Source organism: Theropithecus gelada, chromosome 18 (genome assembly GCF_003255815.1).
Source record: "Theropithecus gelada isolate Dixy chromosome 18, Tgel_1.0, whole genome shotgun sequence".
Taxonomy (NCBI): Eukaryota; Metazoa; Chordata; class Mammalia; order Primates; family Cercopithecidae; genus Theropithecus; species Theropithecus gelada.
This window is the reverse complement of record NC_037686.1, coordinates 18,147,124-18,169,250: the sequence shown is the minus strand read 5'-3', so window position 1 is coordinate 18,169,250 and position 22,127 is coordinate 18,147,124. Positions and strand designations below refer to the sequence as shown.

General features: G+C 34.5%; 1 protein-coding gene across 6 annotated transcripts in view; it reads left to right on the top strand.

Annotated features, from left to right (window-relative positions):
• The window catches only part of SS18 (SS18, nBAF chromatin remodeling complex subunit), a 73,970-nt gene that overhangs the window by 5,686 nt on the left and 46,157 nt on the right, over positions 1 to 22,127 (top strand). For 3 of the 6 annotated variants that reach the window (XM_025365078.1, XM_025365077.1, XM_025365073.1), the window contains exon 3: positions 9,035 to 9,119. The exons of 1 other annotated variant lie outside the window; for it this stretch is intronic. In XM_025365078.1, coding sequence (XP_025220863.1) covers positions 9,035 to 9,119 — 85 coding nt within the window. Of the gene's footprint in view, positions 1 to 4,480; positions 4,648 to 6,520; positions 6,640 to 9,034; positions 9,120 to 22,127 lie in introns of all 6 variants that reach the window. 2 more of the 6 variants (XM_025365075.1, XM_025365076.1) reach the window with 2 other exon arrangements.

The following is a 22,127-nucleotide window of genomic DNA, read 5'->3' as shown; positions in this document are numbered from 1 at the left end:
AAAAAAAAAAAAAAAAAAAAAAAAAAAAAAAAAAAAGAAATATAAATGCGAGCCACATGTGTGATTTTAAATTTTCTAGTAGACACAGTAAACAAGTAAAAAGCAGGTGAAATTAATATTAGTAATACATTTTATTTAACCCATTAGTTCCAAAATAGTATCATTTCAATATACAATTAGCATAAAAATATTGAGATATTTTACATTTTTTTTTGTTGTTCTAAGTCTTGGAAACCTATTGTGCATCTTGCTTTAATAACACATCTCATTTTGGATTAGCCATATTTTACTGTGTCTAGTGGGTGCTATATTGGTCAACACAGCTGTAGAATATAGTTGACCCTTGGTATCCATGGTGAATTGATTCCAGGACTCCCCATGGATACCAAAGTCCAAGATGCCCGTGTCCCTGGCATAAAATGGTGTAGGATTTGCATATAACCTACTCACGTCCTCCTGTAAACTTTAAATAATCTCTAGATTGCTCATAATACCTAATACAATGTAAATACTCCGTAACTAGTTGTTAAACTGTATCGTTTAGGGAATAGTAAGAAAAAAGTCTGCATGTTCAGTACAGACACAACCATCCGTTTTTTTTTTTTTCCAGAATATTTTCAATGCATGGTGGTTAAACTATGGATGTGGAATCTGTGGATACTGAGGGCTGACTATTCTCACCCTGGTTTTGGGATGCATCTGTCTTTCCTAGAGACCTCACTGGTGTATCCTCAGGCAGATAATTCCCACCAACCTTGGCCCTTGCTTTGTTTGGTTTTCACATTGTATTGGTCTCTTGCTGTCATTTGATTTAACCGCTGTTTAATTCCAGGTTGCCATTACTTTTTCCCCTTTGTTTAAAAATATTTTTAAATTTAAAAAGTCATATATGGTCATTGTAAAAAAAAAATTATAAAGTGTGAGTTTGTGGAGATAAGTCACCTTTTACATGCCACTCACTATCTTATCTCCTTCCCCTCCATAGGGTAACTGCTTCTGTTGCTTTAGTATGTATCCTTCCAAACATTTTTATGTGCATTTACATATATGCGTTCCTATTTATGCGTACACGTTGATAGATACTGTTTTTAATATTTACGTAGGTTACAGTTTTAGAAATGGAATTACTGGGTTAAAGACCATACTAAGTTGCCAAATTAGCCAGCAAAAAGATTGTATTGGTTTGCTTTCTCCCAGCCAGGTTTTTAGAGTCCTAGCTTTCAGCTATCCCTGTGAGCAGTGAATATTAGACATCTTTAAAATATTTTTGCACATCCAGTTGCTGAAAAGTGGTGTCTTAAAGAACTTTTTGTTTTGGCCAGGCACGATGGTTCTTGCCTGAAATCCCAGCACTTCGGGAGGCTGAGGTGGGAGGATTGCTTTGACGACATGAGTTTGAGAACAGCTTGGGCAACAGTGAGATCTGTTTCTACTTAACACCGACTACAAGAAAAAACAAAAAGCCTTTTTGTCTTGAAATAATTTCAGACTTACAAAAATATTTCAAAGATAGTACAAAGAATTCCTGTATGCGCTGTACTGAAGTTTTTATACGATAACATAGCCCACTTGCTTTTTTATTCATTTCTCCCCCATAATGCTTTTCAGAAACATTTGAGAGTAATTGCAGATATGAATCCCTCTTACTTTTAATAATCTCAGTGTGTATTTCCTAAAAACAAGCACATATTCTTAAATTACCAGAGTATGATTGTTAAAATCAAGAGTGCAATACTATTATCTAATATTTAGGGCTTTTTTGAATTTTGCCAGTTGTCCCGTTAGTGCATATTTTCTGGTCCAGGGTCCAGTGCAGGATCTGGTGTTGTGTTTAGTTGTCTTGTGTCTTAAGTATACTTTAATCTGGGGGTCTTTTAAAAATATTCTATGATTTTGACATTATTGAATAGTATAGACCAGTAGTTTTGTGGAATGTCCCTCATTTAGGATTTGACTGGTGTTTCCTATGATGAAATTCACGCTATACACTTTTAGCAGGAGTACCACTGACGTGATATTGTGTCCTTCACAGTGCATCCTCAGTAGCCATATGTTAGTAGCTTGTCCCAATATTGGTGATAACTTTGATGACTTAGTTAAGGTGGTATCTTAACTAAGGTGGTATCATAACTTTGTAGTTCGTTCACTATAAAGTTGCTATTTCTTGTAATTCATACATATCTAATACCTTGAGGCATACTTACATTGTTTCTCATCATACTTCAACACACTAGTTTTAGCATCCACTAAAAATCCAATGATTTTTGCCTATAATAGTTATCACTTTAGGTGGTTACCCATGATGACTAAATGTATCATTCCTTCTAGTTTTACTTAAGTCCTACTGTGAGGAAGAAATTTGTCCTTCTCCTATTCCTTTATTCCTTCATTCTTTCATTCACTTATTTATCTCTAAATAGACTTAAACATTATTACTGCATTTTGTAGGTTATAATCTCTTACTTTATTATTTATTTTCTTTAATTCTTCCAGATTTGGCCAATGGGAGCCCCTCAGGCTGGCTTCTTGATATGTCTTCATTATTTTTTGAGCATTTTCTTATTTTCTGATACCACAAAATGTTCTAGGTTCTTCCTGATTTTTTTCCTGTGCAGGTTGGTAGTCACCCGTGTTTCTCCAAGCCCTGATTCTGTTTGTGGAGAATGATGTTTACAAACTAAGATCTGAGTGCTAGGTTATCTTACTGTTTAATCTCTTGTGTGTTTTGCATTTTATGTGATTGTTTCCGTTGCATATATTATTACTTAGATGAATCTTGTCCATATATTTGAAAATGTTCTTTAAAAAATTAACTTAATCTACTTCTTTAGTTTAACTGTGGATAATCATCAGTAATAAGGAGATCACTTCCTCAAGTCAGCCATGGAATGATAAAGCTTAGAGGCATTGATTAGAATACAATCATTCACGACCTAATGCTATTTTGGTCAACAGCAGACCGAAAGATTAAAATACCATACTTCTACTATAATACCCCTAAGATTAAAATACCATATTTCTACTGCACCTTTTCTATTTAGATAATTGTAGATATACAAATACTTACCATTCACTACAGTACAGCCCACAGTATTCAGTACAGTAAAAGGCTTTGCAGGTTTGAAGCCTAGGAGCAGTAAGCTATACTATATAGCCTCAGTGTGTAGTAAGCTATACCATCTGGGTTTGTGTAAGTACTCTTGATGATGTTTGCACAACAATATGAAATCACCTAACAACACATTTCTCAGAATGTGTCCCCATTTTTTTTTTTTTTTTTTTTTTTGGAGACGGAGTCTTGCTCTGCCACCCAGGCTGGAGTGCAGTGGCCAGATCTCAGCTCACTGCAAGCTCCGCCTCCCGGTTTCACGCCATTCTCCTGCCTCAGCCTTCCGAGTAGCTGGGACTACAGGCGCCCACCACCGCGCCCGGCTAGTTTTTTTGTATTTTTTTTTAGTAGAGACGGGGTTTCACTGTGTTAGCCAGGATGGTCTCGATCTCCTGACCTCGTGATCCGCCCGTCTCGGCCTCCCAAAGTGCTGGGATTACAGGCTTGAGCCACCGCGCCCGGCCTGTGTCCCCATTGTTAAGTGATGAATAACTGAAATTATTTTTACCTTTGGCTTTTAAGAACTCCACATAGAACCAAGGGTAGTATATGTCATGGATAGTGTATGTTTAGGTCTAGAACCAACTGAGTCAGCAAAAGTTTACACTGTTTTCTTTATATTTTCAACTTTTTCAAGTGTATATATGATCATTTCCCTCATTCTCTATGTATTGGATTAGACCTTTTTCTTACATATACTTGGTGAACAATTTAAGCAAATGGGGCTTAAATTTACTTAGGGAGAATCTTAAATTCTGCCCTTTTTGGTGGATTTAATTTCATTCTTTTGTTCTTCAGATATTCTTTCTTTCTCAAGTTGTCAGTATTGGTTTGTGAGTAACGAGAAAAACAGCTCCTCTTGACCTTAACAGGTGTCTTGTTTCTCATTGTGGGAGAAGCAAAAGGAAAATAAAGAGAAACATTACATGACAGCCATCTGGGAATTGATACTCCAGTTTTAATTTAACAACTCTTTAAGATGTGATAACTTTGCCTGAAACAGTGTTTTGTGTGTTTTTTTTTTTAATTAAAAATAACTTTTATGAAAGCAGTATGTGCAAATTAGAAAACAAAAATATGGAAAAATAAGAGAATGAATACCATATTCTTACTACCCAAAGACTTTTCACTGGTAGTACCTTTGTGTATGTTGCGTTATCACTGCTATCTGCACACACACACAAATTCAAATGTTACACTTTTGAGTCAGTGGTCTGAATCGCTTGTGGAGCCCATATGCCTGGACCCTCTTCCTTTAAATTCTGGTAATGCATGTGAGAATGTGTTGCTGATTCACTGTGGTATTTGATTTGAGCATTTTGTAAATCAGCCTATGTTTGCTTAAATCAGCTCTTATTTTTTGCATTTTAGGGTGAGTCCAAACTATTCTGGAGTTGCATAAATCTCAAACAACAGAAAAAATTAGTGTTCATCATTCATCGTAATTTAAAAGAGTTAAGGTTTAAATCTAGTTTGGAAGATAACTTTTATTCTATACAGTGTATTCCCGTTGTCTAATAAATATTCGTAGCTTCTAGGTAAGGTTTATTTTATAAAATGAAATTACTTTCAGCTTAATTTTGTAATTACGTCAACAAATATAGTGTCCATTTTACTTTATTCAAAGTAATTGATGAGTTACTCTTAGTGGCCTCTTTGGGAGGTGAACTGTCTCTTTTAATAGGTTAATAATCATGGGTATTTGAGAATATTTGTCATATTTACTAGGACAGTATCATCATCAAAAATAAAATGCTGAATATGTTTTATAACAGCCCTTACCTTATATACTCCTTTTTTCCCTCCTGTCAACATACAATATTTTATTTTATTTTTTTTTGTTTTTCGTGACATGGTCTCACTTTTGCCCAAGCTGGAGTCCAAGTGGTATGATAATGGCTCACTGCAGCCTCAACCTCCTGTTCTCAAGTGATCCTCCCACCTTAGCCTCCTAAGTAGCTGGGTCTACAGGTGCATGCCACCATGCCCAGCTAATTTTTCACTTCTTTGTAGAGGTAGGGTCTCACTTTGTTGCCCAAGCTTGTCTTGAATTCCTGGGCTTAAGTGATCCTCCTGCCTCAGCCTCCCAAAGTGCTGAGATTACAGGTATAAGCCACTGTGCCCGGCACAACATATACTGTTTTAGGAATAAAACATTAAGAAAGTAAACTCTTTCAGTGAGAAACGTAACTATATATAGAATAAAAATGTCCAAAGTTTCTGAGGAAAATATATTTAATATCATTTTTAGTATTTCACTATTGTTAGCTGAGTCCAGATTCTCCTGGAGTATTTGCTGATTGCTTTTTAGGTGACCTGTATACAAACTTATAAAATAATACGAGTATTTACTACTTTTTTGTTAATGTTCGTCTTTGAAACTTCAATCATCTTAGAATATGCTTAATTGGGCTGAGTGTGGTGACTCACGCCTGTAATCCCAGCACTTTGAGAGGCCGAGGCGGGCAGATCACCTGAGGTCAGGAGTTCAAGACCAGCCTGGCCAACATGGTGAAACCCCGTCTCTACTAAAAGTACAAAAACTGGCTGGGCGTGGTGGTGGATACCTGTAATCCCAACTACTTGGGAAGGCTGAGGCAGGAGAGTCACTTGAACCCGGGAGGCAGAGATTACAGTGAGCCGAGATTGCGCCACTGCACTCCAGCCTAGCTGACAGTGAGATTCTGTCTCAAAAGAAGAAAAAAGAATATGCTTATTTGATGAATACTATAAAATAATGCAATTTTACAGAAAATAAACATATTGAAGTTAGAAAAGGCCAATTACAATTTTTCATTTTTATCTACCTCCATATACGAGGGAAAATGATTTGGAGATATTAGGACAATTGGAGAAATTTGAATGAATTCTGTGGATTAAATAGTGATAATATATCAATGTTAATTTCAGCATGATGGTTGTCCTGTTATATAAGGGAATAGCCTTGTTTTGAGGAAGCCAGTACTGAAGTATTAGGAGTAATGGGGTATCACTGACTCACAAATGGTTTTGGAAAAAAGTGAGTGCATGTGTGTGTGTGTGTGTATTGCTGTGTGTATTTAGAGATGATAGGAAAAATGTGGTAAAATGCTAACAATTAGAGAATCTGGAAGAAAAAAATATACGAGACTTTTTACTATTGAAACTTTTCTGTAAGTTTAAAATTATTTCACAATTAAAAATTGAAAAGATTTGATGGTTGAGAGAAGGTTGGGCAAATGTCTTAAAATGAAACTACTTCATAAAAGATGCTGGGTTTATAGATTTTAAAACTGCAAGCAACTTCAGAGTCCTGCTTTAACTCCATTATTTTACATATGAGACCTTAAGAGTGTGGCAGATTAGATTTAATAGTAGTTTCACACTGGCTTTGTCAAGTACTAATCAGCATACTACAGTTTTTTCTTAAAGGGTCATGAATAAACCACGTCTGTTAGTATGGTTTGGTTAGTGGTCCTCAGCAAATCTCATGTCATGCAACCATACTAATACTCAAGCAAAGGAAAACTTGAAGGACTAGACTGAAACAGGTTATGTGTTCTAATTAAAAATGGCTGGTTGTTTTTTTAAAAAATGGCAAGATATGGAACACTATATTTTAAGTTCCTTTCTAGATCTCTATGGAATAATGAAATAGTTCCAGCTAGTGGTCCCTGTTAGTGCTGTTGAAGAATTTCAACAACACAATTAACCATTATGTATAATTCAGTACAATATAATTATTTCTTTGTCCATTTTATGTTAAGTTAGCTATCAGAGATGTATCATGTCTGATTGGACAACGTAGCGTCCATGTGAGGCAAAGCATTAAAAACATGGCCTTGTTTGTGAAAGTGTTATTTTAAGGTCAGCAAGGAACAGTGTTATTTCCTTTCTTAAAAAAAAAAAAAAAGCTGTGAAACCTGTTGTTTGTAGCAGGAAAAAAATAAGTAGCAAAGAATATGCTAGGATTTGGCTAGGTACGGTGGCTCACGCCTGTAATCCCAGTAGTTTGAGAGTCTGAGGCTGGCCGATTGCTTGAACTCAGGAGTTTGAGAGCAGCCTGAGCAACATGGTAAAACCCTGTCTATTAAAAATACAAAATTTAGCTGTGTGTGGTGGCATGCGGCTGTGGGCCCAGCTACTTGGGAATCTGAGGTGGGAGGATTGCTTGAGCCCAGGAGGTCAAGGCTGCAGTGAGCCATGATTGCACCACTGCACACTTCAGCCTGGGTGATAGAGTGAGACCTTGTCTCAAAAAAACAAACAAATGAAAAAAAACCAAAAACGAACAAAAGAAAAACTAGGATTCCTTTTATGGTGTCTATTTTAGAAAATGAATTAATTTGGAATCTGAATTAGAGCCCTTTAGCCGAATAAACTTATTTTTATTGTTTTGATTTGTATTTAGCATTTTTAGTAAATGAAATTTTAGAAAGCCTAACAATTTGATGTAGGTTTTAAGTTTGTACTCATGGGGCTTGTATGCCTGCACTGAGACAAAACACTAGTGATTGGGTCACTGCTAATTTTAATATGGTTTTGTCAGTTAATTTTTTAAAATTGTGAAGAGAAGCTTAGCTAAACTAATTCGTAGGTAGGATTACAATAAGCATGTTTAACCACATAATGCTGATAATGAGAATTTGTTTTATTTTCTTAAAGTTAATATTGAGTGTTGTTGGTGTTGTAACATTTCCTCATCCTGTTTTAGCGTATCTCTTTTTTTCTGTAGTTGGAGATTGCCTATTCATTGCCTTCTTTATATGCTGAGTCCTGATAGATGGGTAGTATAAACACAGTGGGCATAAATTGTTGGTCACTGCTACAGTAGTGAAAAGGAAAAAAATGTGTGGTTCCCACCCCCTTTCCTGCATTTTGGCAGAACATATTGACCGTACTTGGGTTTGAGGTTTTTAGCAAAATGAAAATGGCCGAAGGAAAGGGATAAGCATATTTCTTTTTTTTTCTTTTTGAGATGGAGTCTCACTCTGTTGCCCAGGCTGGAGCGCAGTGGCACGATCTCGGCTCACTGTAACCTCTGCCTCCTGGGTTCAGGCAATTTCCTGCCTCAGCTGAGTAGCTGGGATTACAGGCGTGTACCACCACGCCCAGCTAATTTTTGTATTTTTAGTAGAGACGGGGTTTCACCATGTTGGCCAGGCTGGTCTTGAACTCCTGACCTCAGGTGATCTGCCCGCCTCGGCCTTCAAAAGTACTAGGATTACAGGCGTGAGCCAGGAAAACATTTTATGCAGGCATTTACAAAGCTCCCCTGGTCCGTGGTGAGGCTCACTGGTCTTCAGGAAAACAAACCTACAGATGTGCCTTCTTCACAGATCTTTTACTCCGAGCCCCCACAGTGACAGCCAATTAGAAAGACTGAGGGAAAGTGCAGCTGGGTTACTGCAACCTCAAACTCCTGACCTCAAGTGATCTGCCCACCTCAGGCTTCCAAAGGACTGGGATTACAGGTGTGAGCCACCGTGCCCGGCTGGGAAAAGCACATTTCACTAGATTCTTTTATTTAGTTCTTTTTTTAAAAAAAAAAACTCAATGTACTAGTATGGACCTATTACATATGTCAGTTATTCCATCTACTAGCTATGCAATCATGTACAAGTTATCAGCCTCTCTGAACATTAGTTTCTCTTCTGTAAAATGGAGAAAAGAGCTCCTACCTCATAGTATTGGTTTGTGAATTGAGATATATATGCATATAAAATAATTATAATACTATTTAGCATACATGGTAAGATCTCTGAGCTCATTATATTTAAATATTTATTATTTGGAACTTGTACAGCATAGGAAAAATTGAAGTGCTATTGATGTTCAGGTAACAAATTTTTAATGAAACTTTAGAAATGATTACAATGCTGTTTGTACTTAGGCAGATAGGAAGAAAATTATTTTTTAATATTGATACTTGTTTTGTTTTAATAGGTATCAGCAGATGTTGCACACAAACTTGGTGTACCTTGCTACAATAGCAGATTCTAATCAAAATATGCAGTCTCTTTTACCAGCAGTAAGTACCTTTAAAATCATGTGAAGTAGACAATCTTTATAGTTACTTACGGTGTGGCATATTTTTGTTCAATGATTTTTAAGTTTTGTTTAGTAAATCCTGCTTTACTCTGAGAATATGAAAGTATTCTATGTTATCTAAAAGCTTTATTATTTTGCTTTATTGTTTTATATTTAATTTGAATTCACCTAAAATTGATTCTGTCCCTGAGAAAGTTATTCATTTACCTGTCCACCTACCTACCTACCTATTTATTTTAATTTTTAAATGCACAAGTAATTTGTTAGTAAATCTGAAGTATTTCACAGCAAGTCCCAGACATCTTACAGTTTGACCAGTAAATACTGTATTTCCATATGCGTCTCTAGCAGACAGGACTATTCTCTTACCCAACTAAGTTAACCATAATTTCTGTCTGTCTTATAATGTTCAATCTGCTTTCAATTTTTATCTGTTACCTGAAACAAACCTAAATGTTTTACACTTGATCTTAGCCAAAAGGCCGAGAAGTGATTTAAAAAACTCTAAATTTTTAAATAGTTGTTTGCCTCAGAATTCAAACAAGGTACACATAGTACATTGGTTGATATGTGTCTTAGTCTCTTTTAATCTGTATCATTTTATCTTTTTAAATCTTCATTTATTTGTTAAAGGAACTGGGTCATAGGTTGTGTAGAATTTTTAACATTCTGGATTTGGCTAATTGTATTCTCATGGTCTTTTAACGTGTTCCTTTGTTTCTCTTATTTCATGTAAACTAGTAATTAGAGAGACTTAATTAGTGAGGTTTAGATTTTTGGTAAGAGTATTTTGTTGGTGGTGCTTTGTATTTCCCATAATATCAGATCAGGAAGAACATATTTGGTCGTTCCATTTTTAGTAATGTTACGATTGATTAGTGGGTATACTTGATACCAGCCTAATCAATCCATTATGAAGTTCCCTGTCTACCTATCACTTAATAGTTTTAATAGTCATTGGTGCTCATGGACCAGAACCTGTATTTCACTTTGGGATCACAGAATGGTGAATTTCTAATTTTACAATCCCTCCTGCATTTATTAGCTGTAATTATTTTAAAGAGAGAAACTTCCTTTCATTAAATATTTGGTTATCCTGAAACTAGAGAGTCCCCATGGAAACGTCACGCATGATAAACACTAGATTCTTTCCCTTTATCAATTTTCAGAATGAGTGAGTCTCTAGCAACCTGTGTAGGTTACCATTTTAATATTTTTGTTTTTATTTTCTGAACTTAATACATTTTTGGATTTTTAATGTTTAAATCCCTTGCAGTCATTCTTTGTTATGTTGAAATTTTGTTTCTCTGATCAATGGAAGCCTCTTCATTTGGCTCCTGTGTCCCTCTGACATAACTCAAGTATTTCATAGCTTCTTTGTTTTTGTGATTTGCTTTATACTACTTTGTACAAAACATCGAACAATGTAATGATACCAAAATTACCACTAACAATAAAATGCCTGTCCCTAAGATACATCCCACTGGGGGATATTTTAATCAGTACATTTTGTTTTGAACTTGAAATAGTTCTTCATGTGGCAATTGTCATGAACTTGGTTACCAGCTAGGTAGAATTTACTTTCGTGAATGATGTGAGGAATAGGTTCAGTTTCATTTGTTTCAATGTGGATAGTTTTTTGTCCCATCATTATTTCTTGGAAAAACGAAACACAGTATATTTTTTTGTCATGTAATATATGTTGTATCAGGTGTCCATATATATGTGGGTCTGTGTCTGATCTGTTTATATCGTTTCCTTGGTCTGTTTGTATGAATTCCACTCTCGTCGTACTTAATATATATTCAAGAAGTTCTTACTCCTTTTTTTTTTTTTTCAAGAATATCTTGGCTGTTGGTTCTTTGCATTTCCGTATACACTTAAACATCAGTATGTCAAGTTATATACACATACACGTAATCCTGTAGGGATTTTCATTCAGATTACCTTAACTGTAAATCAGTCTGGGAAGACTTGGTATCTTTACAAAATTGAGTCTTCCAAATCGTGAGCACTGCATATATTTTCATTTATTTAGTCCTTTAATGTCTGTCAATGAAGTTTTATGATTTTTCCCTATAGATGATTTGCACCTCTCTCATTGGGCTTATTGCTAGATATTTAATACTTTACATTTTTTGAGGCCACTTTAAATCGAGTGTTTGTTTTTTAAGTTTTATTTTCTAACTGCATTTGCTGTTCACATGGAAATGCAATTGATTTGAATCTCACATTCTTGTTCAGCTCTTCTATGTTTTTCTGTAGATGCTTTCAGTTTTCTGTATTCACGATCATATCATTTGTGAATAATCAGTTTTGTTTCTTTCTTGTCAATCCTTACACCTTTTGTTTCTTTTTCTTGCCTTACTTCTCTGGCTAGGACCTCCAGTACATTCCTGAATAGAAGTGGTGATAGAGGACATCCTTGTCTTGTTCCTGATCTCAAAGGGAAAGCTTTCACTGTTTGACCATTAAGTATGATGTTTGCTGTAGTGTTTTGTAGATAACTTTCGTCAGATTAAGGAAGCTCCTTTCTGTTTCTGGTGTGCAAAGTAAAAATTTATATCTTAAATGGACGTTAAATTTTATCAAGTACTTTTATTGCATCAAATGAGATGATCATAAGATTCTTCTTCTTTAATCTGTTAATGTGGTAAAATATACTGATACACTTTTAATGCTCAGTCAATCTTGCATTCTTGTAATTAACCTACTTGTTGATGACCCACTTGGTCATGGTGTTTTTAAAGAAATTGCTATATTCAGTTTGTTAAAATTTTGGTTAGGATTTTTGCATTTTTGTTCATGGGTGTAATTGACCTGTAATTTTCCTTTCTTATAATGCCTTCATCTGGTTTTTATTTTGAGGCTATGCTAGCTTTATAAAAGGAGCTGGAGAATTTTCTACTTTTTCTTATCCAGAAGAATTTACATAATATTTATTTCTTTGTTAAATGATTGGTATAATTCTTTAGAAAAGCCATCTGAATCTGAAATTTTCTTTGCAAGGAAGTTTTTATTTACTTATTTATTTAATTGTTACATGACAATTTCTATATTTTATAAATTTCCTATTTTGGTAAGTTGTGGTTTTTAGCATTTTAATAAATTTGAACATTAATTAGCATGAAAATAAAGTAAAAGCTCTTGAAACAATCCTATTTTCATAATGTCAGCACTATCTGTAGTGATAATTTTCTTTTTAATGTCATTGTTTGTGACTTCTTCTTTAAAATATTTTTTGATCACTGTTGCCAGGTGTTTATTATGGGTTTTTTAAGTCTTTTCAAAGAATCAACTTTTGGTTTTGATTGTGCTCTGTTGCAGCATTTTTCAAACCTTTTGGTCTCAGAACCCTGTTACATTCTTAAAAATTATTGAGGACTTAAAAGAGCTTGATGTGAGTTATATTGTTAATATAAATTATAAATTTTTCTCAGTTGTGAAATTAAAACAAATTTAAAAAATTAGTTTGTTAAAAATAATAAACTTATTGCATGTCAATATAAATAACATTCTTTAAAGGAAAAATAACTATCTTTGTGAGATGAATGGCATCATGTTACATTTTTACAAGTTTCAGTTAAATGTCTGGCTTAATAGAAGACACTATATTTTCACATCTACCTCTGCATTCAGTCTATTGTAGTATCTTGTTTTGGTTGTAGTAGAAGAAAATGCAGTCTCACACAGACATGTAGTTAGAAAGGGGAAGAATATTTTAATAGCCTTTTCAGATTTTTGTGCATAACCTTGTTTGATATTACAGGAGATATCAATACTCTTTTTAATTTTTTTTTTTAAGGTTAGTTGCGATATGGAATCTTAAATTGTATCATTATATTTTTCTTATTGTGGTACATTTAAGCCCATTGGTCTTTATTACACTTTGAACAGATTTTTGCTCATGTATAATTTTATAACATCATGCTTTGGTGATTTGGAAAGTATAAGTTTACTGAGTTAAACAGTTCTTCCAAACATTAACATATTTTTTTGTGTGATACCAAAGACTACATTGGTTAAAATCACTTCTAATCTCATCAGAAAAGTGCCTAAGTATGGGGATGCTGTCAAGCTCAAGGTGATAGATAAGTTTGCATGTTCCAAATTCTTGCTTGAAAATTCAAATTTGATCTTGGCAACAGATGTTATCAGTTGATTTTCTTGCTCACTGTTTGTTTTTGAGAAGATGTCTGCCAAATACCCACGCCTGGATAAATATAGTTAACAATTGTTCTTTCAAGTAAAAACGGTGTTCTGTGAAAACGGTGCCTAGTTCAGCTGGCAACTCAATCACAAATGCTTTTTCTTGATTATTTTACTTTGTGACAGATAATGTTTATTATTTTCCCATTTTGTCACTGAATATTTATTTATAAGACATGGAGAATTTACTAAATAATTTTTACTGCTTCATCAAGTACATTTTTAATTGAAACTATCTTTTTCTTTTTTCAACTGCAAGTGTGGGGCAGTCAGTAATACACTGACTAATAATAGTTTGATGTCATTGCCTTGATTTATAATGAGATTCCAGCAATTATATCCACTATTGCTTTTGTACCATCATTATAAATGTGAACTTAGCATAAAAGGCAAACCTCATCTTATTATTATGGAAATAGTTTTGCCCTTGGTCACCTTATGTATGTTTTTGTTTATGATTATTTCTGGTCTTTTATGATTTTCTTCCTTTTACTTTCTTTTGGTATATTTTGCTGTTTTTCTGAGTTTTAGATGAATGCCTCTTTCATCAATTTTCAGCTTTCTAATGCATTTAAAATGGGCATAAGTTTTCCTCTAATCATAGTTCTGATATGTAGTATATTTACATTTATTTAATTCCAAATATTTTCTAATTTTCATAATTATTTTTTAATGCATTGGTTGATAAAAATATATTTCTTAATTTCCAAACATGGGTATTTTATTTTCTTCATTTCTGGCTTTATTGCATTGTGGTTAAATAACATTTTACGGTTTGAGTTCTTTGGAATTTGTTGAGATTTGTTTTAAGGTCCAGCATATGGTCAGTTTTTACAAATGTTTCATGTGTGTTTAAAAAGAATATGTATTGTCTAGCCACCGAGTGCAGAGTTCTATATATGTCTATTAGGTTAGGTCAAGTGTGTTAATCTTGTTTGAATCCTCTAGACTTAATGAATTTTTTTTTTTTTTTTTTTTTTTTTTGCCTTTCCAGTGTTTTGTTTGTTTGTTCATCAGTTACTGAGAGATGTATGTTTAAAATGTACAAGTCAAATTGTGGATTAACTGATTTTCCTTGTAGCTCTTTTTTTTTTTTTTTTGAGACGGAGTCTCGCTCTGTTGCCCAGGCTGGAGTGCAGTGGCGTGATCTCTGCTCACTGCAAGCTCCGCCTCTTGGGTTCACGCCATTCTCCTGCCTCAGCCTCTCGAGTAGCTGGGACTACAGTCACCCGCCACCACACCTGGCTAATTTTTTGTATTTTTAGTAGAGAAGGGGTTTCACCATGTTAGCCAGGATGGTCTCGATCTCCTGACCTCATGATCCGCCTGCCTCGGCCTCCCAAAGTGCTGCGCCCCACCTGTAACATCATTATGAATTATCCCTTGTTATCTCTAGTAATGCTTTTAAAGTCTACTTTGTCTGATACTAGTATAGCTAAATAAGCTTTCTTTGGTGTTTCCATGATATTCTCCTTTCTTTTTTCTTGTGTTAGAGATACGATATTATGAGTAGGATGTAGATTTTTTTTTTAAACTCAGTCTAGCTATCAAAGTGCTGGGATTGCATGTGTGAGACACTGTGCCCTGCCAATAATTAATTTTTTTTTATTATTCCTTTTTTTTCTTTATAGTTGGGAAATCTTACATATTTAGTATTCTTTTATTGGTTACTGTATAGATTATAACATACATCCCAGTCAAAGGACCATCAGATACTTCATTTCTGTTCCTTCCCTCAATGACCTTTTCATTGTTGTTGTCATGTATTTTAAGTCTCTGTATGTTTACCCACAAGTGGTGGTTATTACTGTTTTTTTTTTGAAATCAGTATTCATTAGATTCATTCACATAGTTACTTACCATTTCTGATGCTTTCTGTTCCTCTCTTCATTTATGACCTTCTAGCTTAAATCACTTTTTTTTCCACCTCCTAAAGAACATACTTTAGTATTTCCTTTAGCACTGCTTTGCTGGTGAGACATACCTCTAGTATTTTTGTTGTGGTTTGGTTTGGGTCTGAAAATGCCTTTATTTCACCATCAGTCTTTTTTTTTTTTTCCCTCTGGAGACAGTGTTTCGCTCTGTCACCCAGGCTGGAGTGTAGTGGCATGGTCATAGCTCACTGCAGCTTCGAGCTTCTGGGCTCAAGAAGTCTTCCTGCCATAGCCTCCTGAGAAGCTAGGACCACAGACATACACCGTCATGTATGACTAATTTTTGTATTTTTTGGAGAAATGGGATCTTATTATATTGCCCGGGCTAGTCTTAAACTCCTGGCCTCGAGTGATTCTCCTGCCTTGGCCTCCCAAAGTTCTGGGATTATAGGCATGAGCCACCACACCTGGCTCACTATGATTCTTAGAAGATATTTTCCAAGGACAGATACTAGGTTAGTTGTTGTTTACTATTAGCACATTACATTTATCCTTGCATTGTTTTCTGTCTTGTATCTATTGAAAATTCAGCTATCAATGTAATTGTTGATATTTTGAAGGTAATTGTTTATTTGACTGCATTTAAGAGTTTTGCTTTGTCTACGATTTTTAGCGGTTTTAGTTATGTTTAGCTGTGGGTTTCTTTTTTTTAATTAAATTTTCTTTTTCTCACACTGTAGTTAGATATTGGAAGATTTCTTTTTAATTATCCTGCTTGGTGTCTGTTGAGATTTCTGAAATCTGTAGGTTCATGTCTTTCATCGGTTTTGGAAGTTTTCAGTCATTATCTCTTCAAGCAAATAATTCTTCCATAAGACTCCAGTTAAACTTAGACTAGACTTTGTAACTGTATCCTTATGTTTCTCAATCCCCCTAGACTTTTCCAACCATTTATCATTCTAGGTATATTTTTTTCTGACCAGTTTTCCAGTTCATTTTTCACTGGGCCTAATCTGTTACACCTATCCCTTGAGTTCCTCATATATATTTTTCTATTTCTAGAATTTCTATAAGTTCTTTTTTAGATCTGCTCTGGTGTTTTAAAAATATTTTTTGCTCTTTGCTGATGGGGTGTTACTAACTATAGTTTGAGATATTTGAGTCTGAAAAAGAACTGTTATGTTTTAGGATGATTTTCCTTAAGTTTTCTAGAATGGGGTTTTTCACTTCATTTCAGTTAATAGGGTGGTAATTAGAAATGTGTTCATAATTATATGTAAGTTTATCTTTCAGTTTTTTCTCATGTCCTCTAAAGAGAATTATTATTTATTTATAGTTCTATTTCATGTGTCTGGACCTGGCCAAGATCGAGCACTAGCTAGAATCTAAAAGTCAGGAATCTAAACACTGAGAATAAAAGGAGGAAAATAACTTCTAATGCCAGTGCACTAACACTTAGGCGTTTCGCTTCTTAGTTTCAGCCTTGTGTCTTTTTTCTTGATGACAAAGCATTATAACTTTATAACAAACTTACTCTTCACCTTACACACATTTTAACCGACTTGTTTTCTTAATTTTAAGCCAGGAGGCAGCAAATAGCAAAAATGGGAGAAGTTGTTCTGTAAACAGACATATATACATGCAGTGTTACTTAACAGCCAAGATGGCAGAGAAATAGACATAGAATTTATAAAAAGCTGACAATTCAAAATGAGCACTGCTTTGGCTCCATTTAGTGTAGATAGATAGGGCCTCTATTACTCTATTCTTGGCAAACCTTGCAGGCATCATTTAAATGTTGGTTCTCAGAGTTGGTGTTTAATTTCTGAAACAACAAACTATTGACATAATTCTTTTCATAATTAGGAACCATTTTAAATTTATTTTTATAGGTTTGTGGGTACAGGTGCAGTTTTGTTATGTGGATTTCTTGTGTAGTGGTGAAGTCTGAGCTTTTAGTGCACCCATTACCCCCAGCAGGGAACACTGTACCCAATAGGTCATTTTTCAGTCCTCATCCCCTGCCCCCACCTAGGAACAGTTTTACCAATAGAAAGTGCGGCTATTTTTTTGTGTATGCAGATTTTTCCTTCTCAAACATACTTTGAAGAGATGGCATTTCTAAGTTTTGATTTCATGTTAGTTATTGTTAATTTATTTTTTATTATCTAATATTAGCATATACAAAGTGGTAGGCACCATTTGTTTAGCAAAGAATTATGAGAGAACAATTTCAATCAAGAAAAGTTTTTATTCATTAATTTTTCTTTGAGAAAAACTTGGGGAGAAAATAGTTCTTTCTATTGTGGTAGTTCATTTTAAGGCACACAGTCTGAAAGTATTTCTGTATAATCAAACATTTTTAAGCTAGAAAGAACCTAGATAATCATATAGTCTAGTGTTTCTCAGCCTTGGCTACACATTAGAATTATGTGGAAAACTTTTAGAAACTTCCAGTAACTTAATCGATCTGGGCTGAGGGCCCTGTCACAGTATTTCTTTCTTTTTTTTTTTTTTTCCTTTGGTAGGTCTTTGTGGCAGACCTGTCACAGTATTTCAAAAGCTTCTTAGGTAATTCTAATGTACAATTAGGTATAAAGAACCTTAAATTTCTCTGCCTTTCAAAGGGAGTATCCAGTGACATTTTGAGGATTTCAGAAAAATATAATTCCTGTTTCTGTGGTGTCAGCTTCACTTGATATTTTTTAACATGAATCATTTTTACAGTATGAGAAAGATAATACCTATTATATATTTTATTAGAATGCAGTAAAACAGTTCATGGTGTCCAGCATGTAAAGGTACTCGTGAATATTGGTGATGATGATGATAATAAAGATATAGGTACACATTGGAGGATATCGATGGAAAGGGGCATTAGGTTCTGGAGTATTTGAAGTAGAACTAACAGGATTCAGTTACTGAGTAGATATAAAGAGTAGAAGAGAGTGTTTGGAGACTTGACTGATGGTGATGCCATCCACTAAGTTGAGTACATAAAAGCATGTCTTGATTTTAAAAGAAGGCTGAAAGCTGATTGGAATTCCTTATCTTGTTTTTACTTAATTCATTATGAGTACTGAGTTTGAAATATCCCCAGTTTAGCCAAATACACTTCTTGAATTTTAAATTTATTTAAATATATACTTAAAATTTTTGTAAGTATTTTTACAAAGATATCTGTACAAAGAATAAAAGTCTGACCTGTTAATAAAAGTTGGTTGAAGCTATGTAGTATTATATTTTATATATTGTTTGAAATTAAGTTGCATTTTTTTTGATAACATCATATTTGACGTTCTGAGCAGAGCCCTTGGGTAGCGTGTGATTAGCTGTTTCTTCCACACGCTTTAGTAAAAATGATAATATTAGTCTTCAGGTTCAGCAACTGTCCTGGCAGAGCATCTGTTAAGGTACTTCTCTGACTAAAATTTGGTCTTATAGAGTTTCCTTTTTACAGGTGTGATTCAAGTAAGGTGAAGGAACACATGCTTAGAGCTGTGGAACATTTTGAAGATTAGCAGGTTATATTACATTTGTAACATTTACTAAATTTTTACCATAGGTAACTTTGCTATGGTTAGAACACCAAGGACTACAAAAAGCCATGCAAAAACCTACTGTCAACCTCTGTCTTCCACCTGCTTTTTATGCAATAAAAGCCAATATAAATACATACCTTGCTCTTTTCTACACAAGTAGAACCTTGCCATGTACACTGTTCTGTACCTTGTTTTTTTAATTACAGTAAAAAAAAAAAAAAGAAAGCATCTATATTCTCATTTAAAGTTATGGAAATAACTTTTCTTAAATTTTGAGATTTTAATAATGTTTTAAGTGTTCGATAAACAGGGTAATGTCTTATTTCAGGGGTCCCCAAACCCTAGGCCATGGCCTCATATGAGTCTGTGGCCTGTTAGGAACTGGGCCGCAAAGCAGGAGGTTAGCGGTAGGTGAGAGAGCATTACTGTCTGAGCTCTGCCTCCTGTTAGATCAGTGGCAGCGTTAGATTCTTAGGAAGGTGAACCCTGTTGTGAACTGTGCATGCAAGGGATCTAAGTTACATGCTCCTTATGATAATCTAATGCCTGATGATCTGAGGTGGAGCAGTTTTATCCTGAAATCATCCCTCGCTGCCCCTCCCACCACCCGGCCACCATCAGTGGAAAAATTGCCTTCTACAAAATCAGTCCCTGGTGCCAAAAAGGTTGGGGACCACTGGTCTTTTTGGTAAGCATGATAATACTGACTATTTTCTCCTTTGAAACTTACTCTTTAGTGTCCATGATAGTTATCTTTTTCTCTTTCTGGCTGCTCAGCTCATCATTTTTACCATGTCCATTAAATGTTGCTATTCCATTATTGAACATTTTCTCATTATATGCACTCTTCCTGGGAGATTTTATCCATACTCATGGTTTCCTATATTCTTGACTTCAGGTGTTCCATCTAAACATTGATGGTTACCAAATATAGATCTTTTTTATGAGTATGAGCCATGAATCCAGCTTCCAATATACATATCCATTTGGACATTCCACAGGCCTCTCAAAACAATATGGACAAAACTCATTTCTCCTCAGTTCCCCCTCTGTTGTTCCCTGCTATAAAAAGGGGGAAAAAGTTCACAGCCAGTATTTTCATATTTTCTGTCTCAAGCAAGTAGTATTATAAACACATAGTTCTCTTAGTCAGAAGCTTGGTGGTCATCTCAGAGTTCTCCCCTTTCCTCCACCTGCCATAGCTTGGTGTCCAAGTGTTTTTCTTTCAGTGGTACCTAGCATGGTGCTGCACAATTAAAGGTGTCTAGTTAAAACATTTTGATATTAAAAACAGGAAGCAAGACTATGAGTGAAATGTCTCTGAAGTGTTTATTTTTGTGAGTTTTAGTGCAAATTAAGACATCTGTATCTCTCTGATATTGAAGTGAGGAAGGCTGTGTTGAGAATAAAAGCAAAAGAGAAAACTATAGAGAAAGATAATTGATTCCTTTAAGAATGTGTAACAAAACTTTTTATATACCAAAAAATTATATAATTGAAAGACAACTCAATAGTTATTCTACAGTATAACATGCTATTTTAGAAATACTTTGTGTTCAGAGTACATTTGAAACAGCAGAAGATGTGATTACTTCTGCCATTAAGGATTGTGGAAAGTTCCACAAAGGCAGTATTCCTGTATTTCATAGAAAATTTGTCTACGGGGGCACATATTTCTGAATTGATATTATAGGGAGCGTTTTACCAACATCATTGCCTACCTTCTTTTTCAAGTATCTTAGGGAAAAAAAATGATGTTCACTGTTTGCTGGACAGTATATATAAAATTCAGAAGACTAATTGAGTCCAGATAGGTAAAGAGATTAGATATATCTTACTGTGAAGAACAGAAATGTGTGTGTGTGTGTGTGTGCATGCGCACGCAGATTTCCAGAACTATATTAAAATCAGCGAAAGTAGCTTGCAAAAATACTAGGGAACCGAAAGAATGTCCCTTAGACGTTAGGGATGACTCCATGGTTTTCAGAAGGGCAACTGGAAAGATGGAATTACCATCGCTGAGAATATGGATAAGGCGACTTGAGGGTGAGGGGAAGTATCAGAGATTTCGTGTCTGATAGAATTCCAAGTGGAGATGTGAAGGTGGAGTAGGCAATTTTGATAATTAAAACACATGAAAGTTGGCAGAATGATACTGCCTCCTAATTTAAATCTTGAGGTGTTCTTATTGCACAATCTCTTTTCATTCAACAAATACTTACTGAGTTCCTCTATTTGCTACTAGATGATTGGGGGCTCCAGTAATAAGCAAATATAATCATGGGCGCAGTCCTTACAGAACTTAAACCTGTAACGGGGAAGACAGACCTTAAATCATTACACATTTGAAATTATAGCTGTAGTAAGTATTATGAAGGAAGAATATCTGAAAATGTTGGAGCAGACAGTGGGGACTTTATAATTCTGGTGCTCAGGGAAAAAGTGATATGAGGTATAATTCACATACAATAGAATCCATTCATTTTAAGTATATAGTTAGATGAGTTTTTGACAAATCCATGTAATCACCACTATAATCAAGGTAACAGTGTTTATCCCCAAAAGGTTTTCCAAATATCCCTTTTCTGCCCATTTTTAAGTTGAGTTCTGTGTATGTAGACTGAACTCAATTTAAAAATGGGCTTAAAATTTTAAAATAGTCATATATATATACATATATATGGATTTGTAGGTGTTCTTTATATATTCTGGAACAAGTCCTTTGTTGGCTATATATATTGCAGGTATCTCCCAGTTTGAAAATTGTGTCTTTTTATTCTCAGTGGTGTCTGATGAATAGTTTCTAATTTAAATGAAGTCCAATTTATCAATATTTTGAAGAGATAATTCTGTATCCTGTTTGAGAAATATTTTCCTATGTCATAGTCATGATGATATGAAGATACATGTATATTTTGTTGTATAAGTTTGTTTATTCATGACCCATTGCAAATTAAATTTGTATATAATCTGAGATAGGACTCAAGGTTCATTTTTGTCCATGTGATAGTTGATCCAGCACCATTTATTGGAAAGATCATTCTTTAACCATTAGATGTAAGTTGTTTTGTTGTGACTATATATGTGGGTTGCTTCTTAATTCTCTGTTCTGTTGGTCTGTTTGTCGTTGTACTAATTATGTCTTATTTATTGTAGCTTATGATAAATGTATGTATATTCTAGTGTTCTTCCTCAAGATTTTCTTGGCCATTCTGGGTCCTTTGCATTTTCATGCAAAATTTAGAATCGGCTTGTGAGTCTGCAAAAAGTTTGTGGAATTTTTATTGGGATTGCATGGAATTTTGAGGTCAGCATCAGGGAAATTGATTATCCTCTACAGTATTATTAATAAATCTTCCAGTC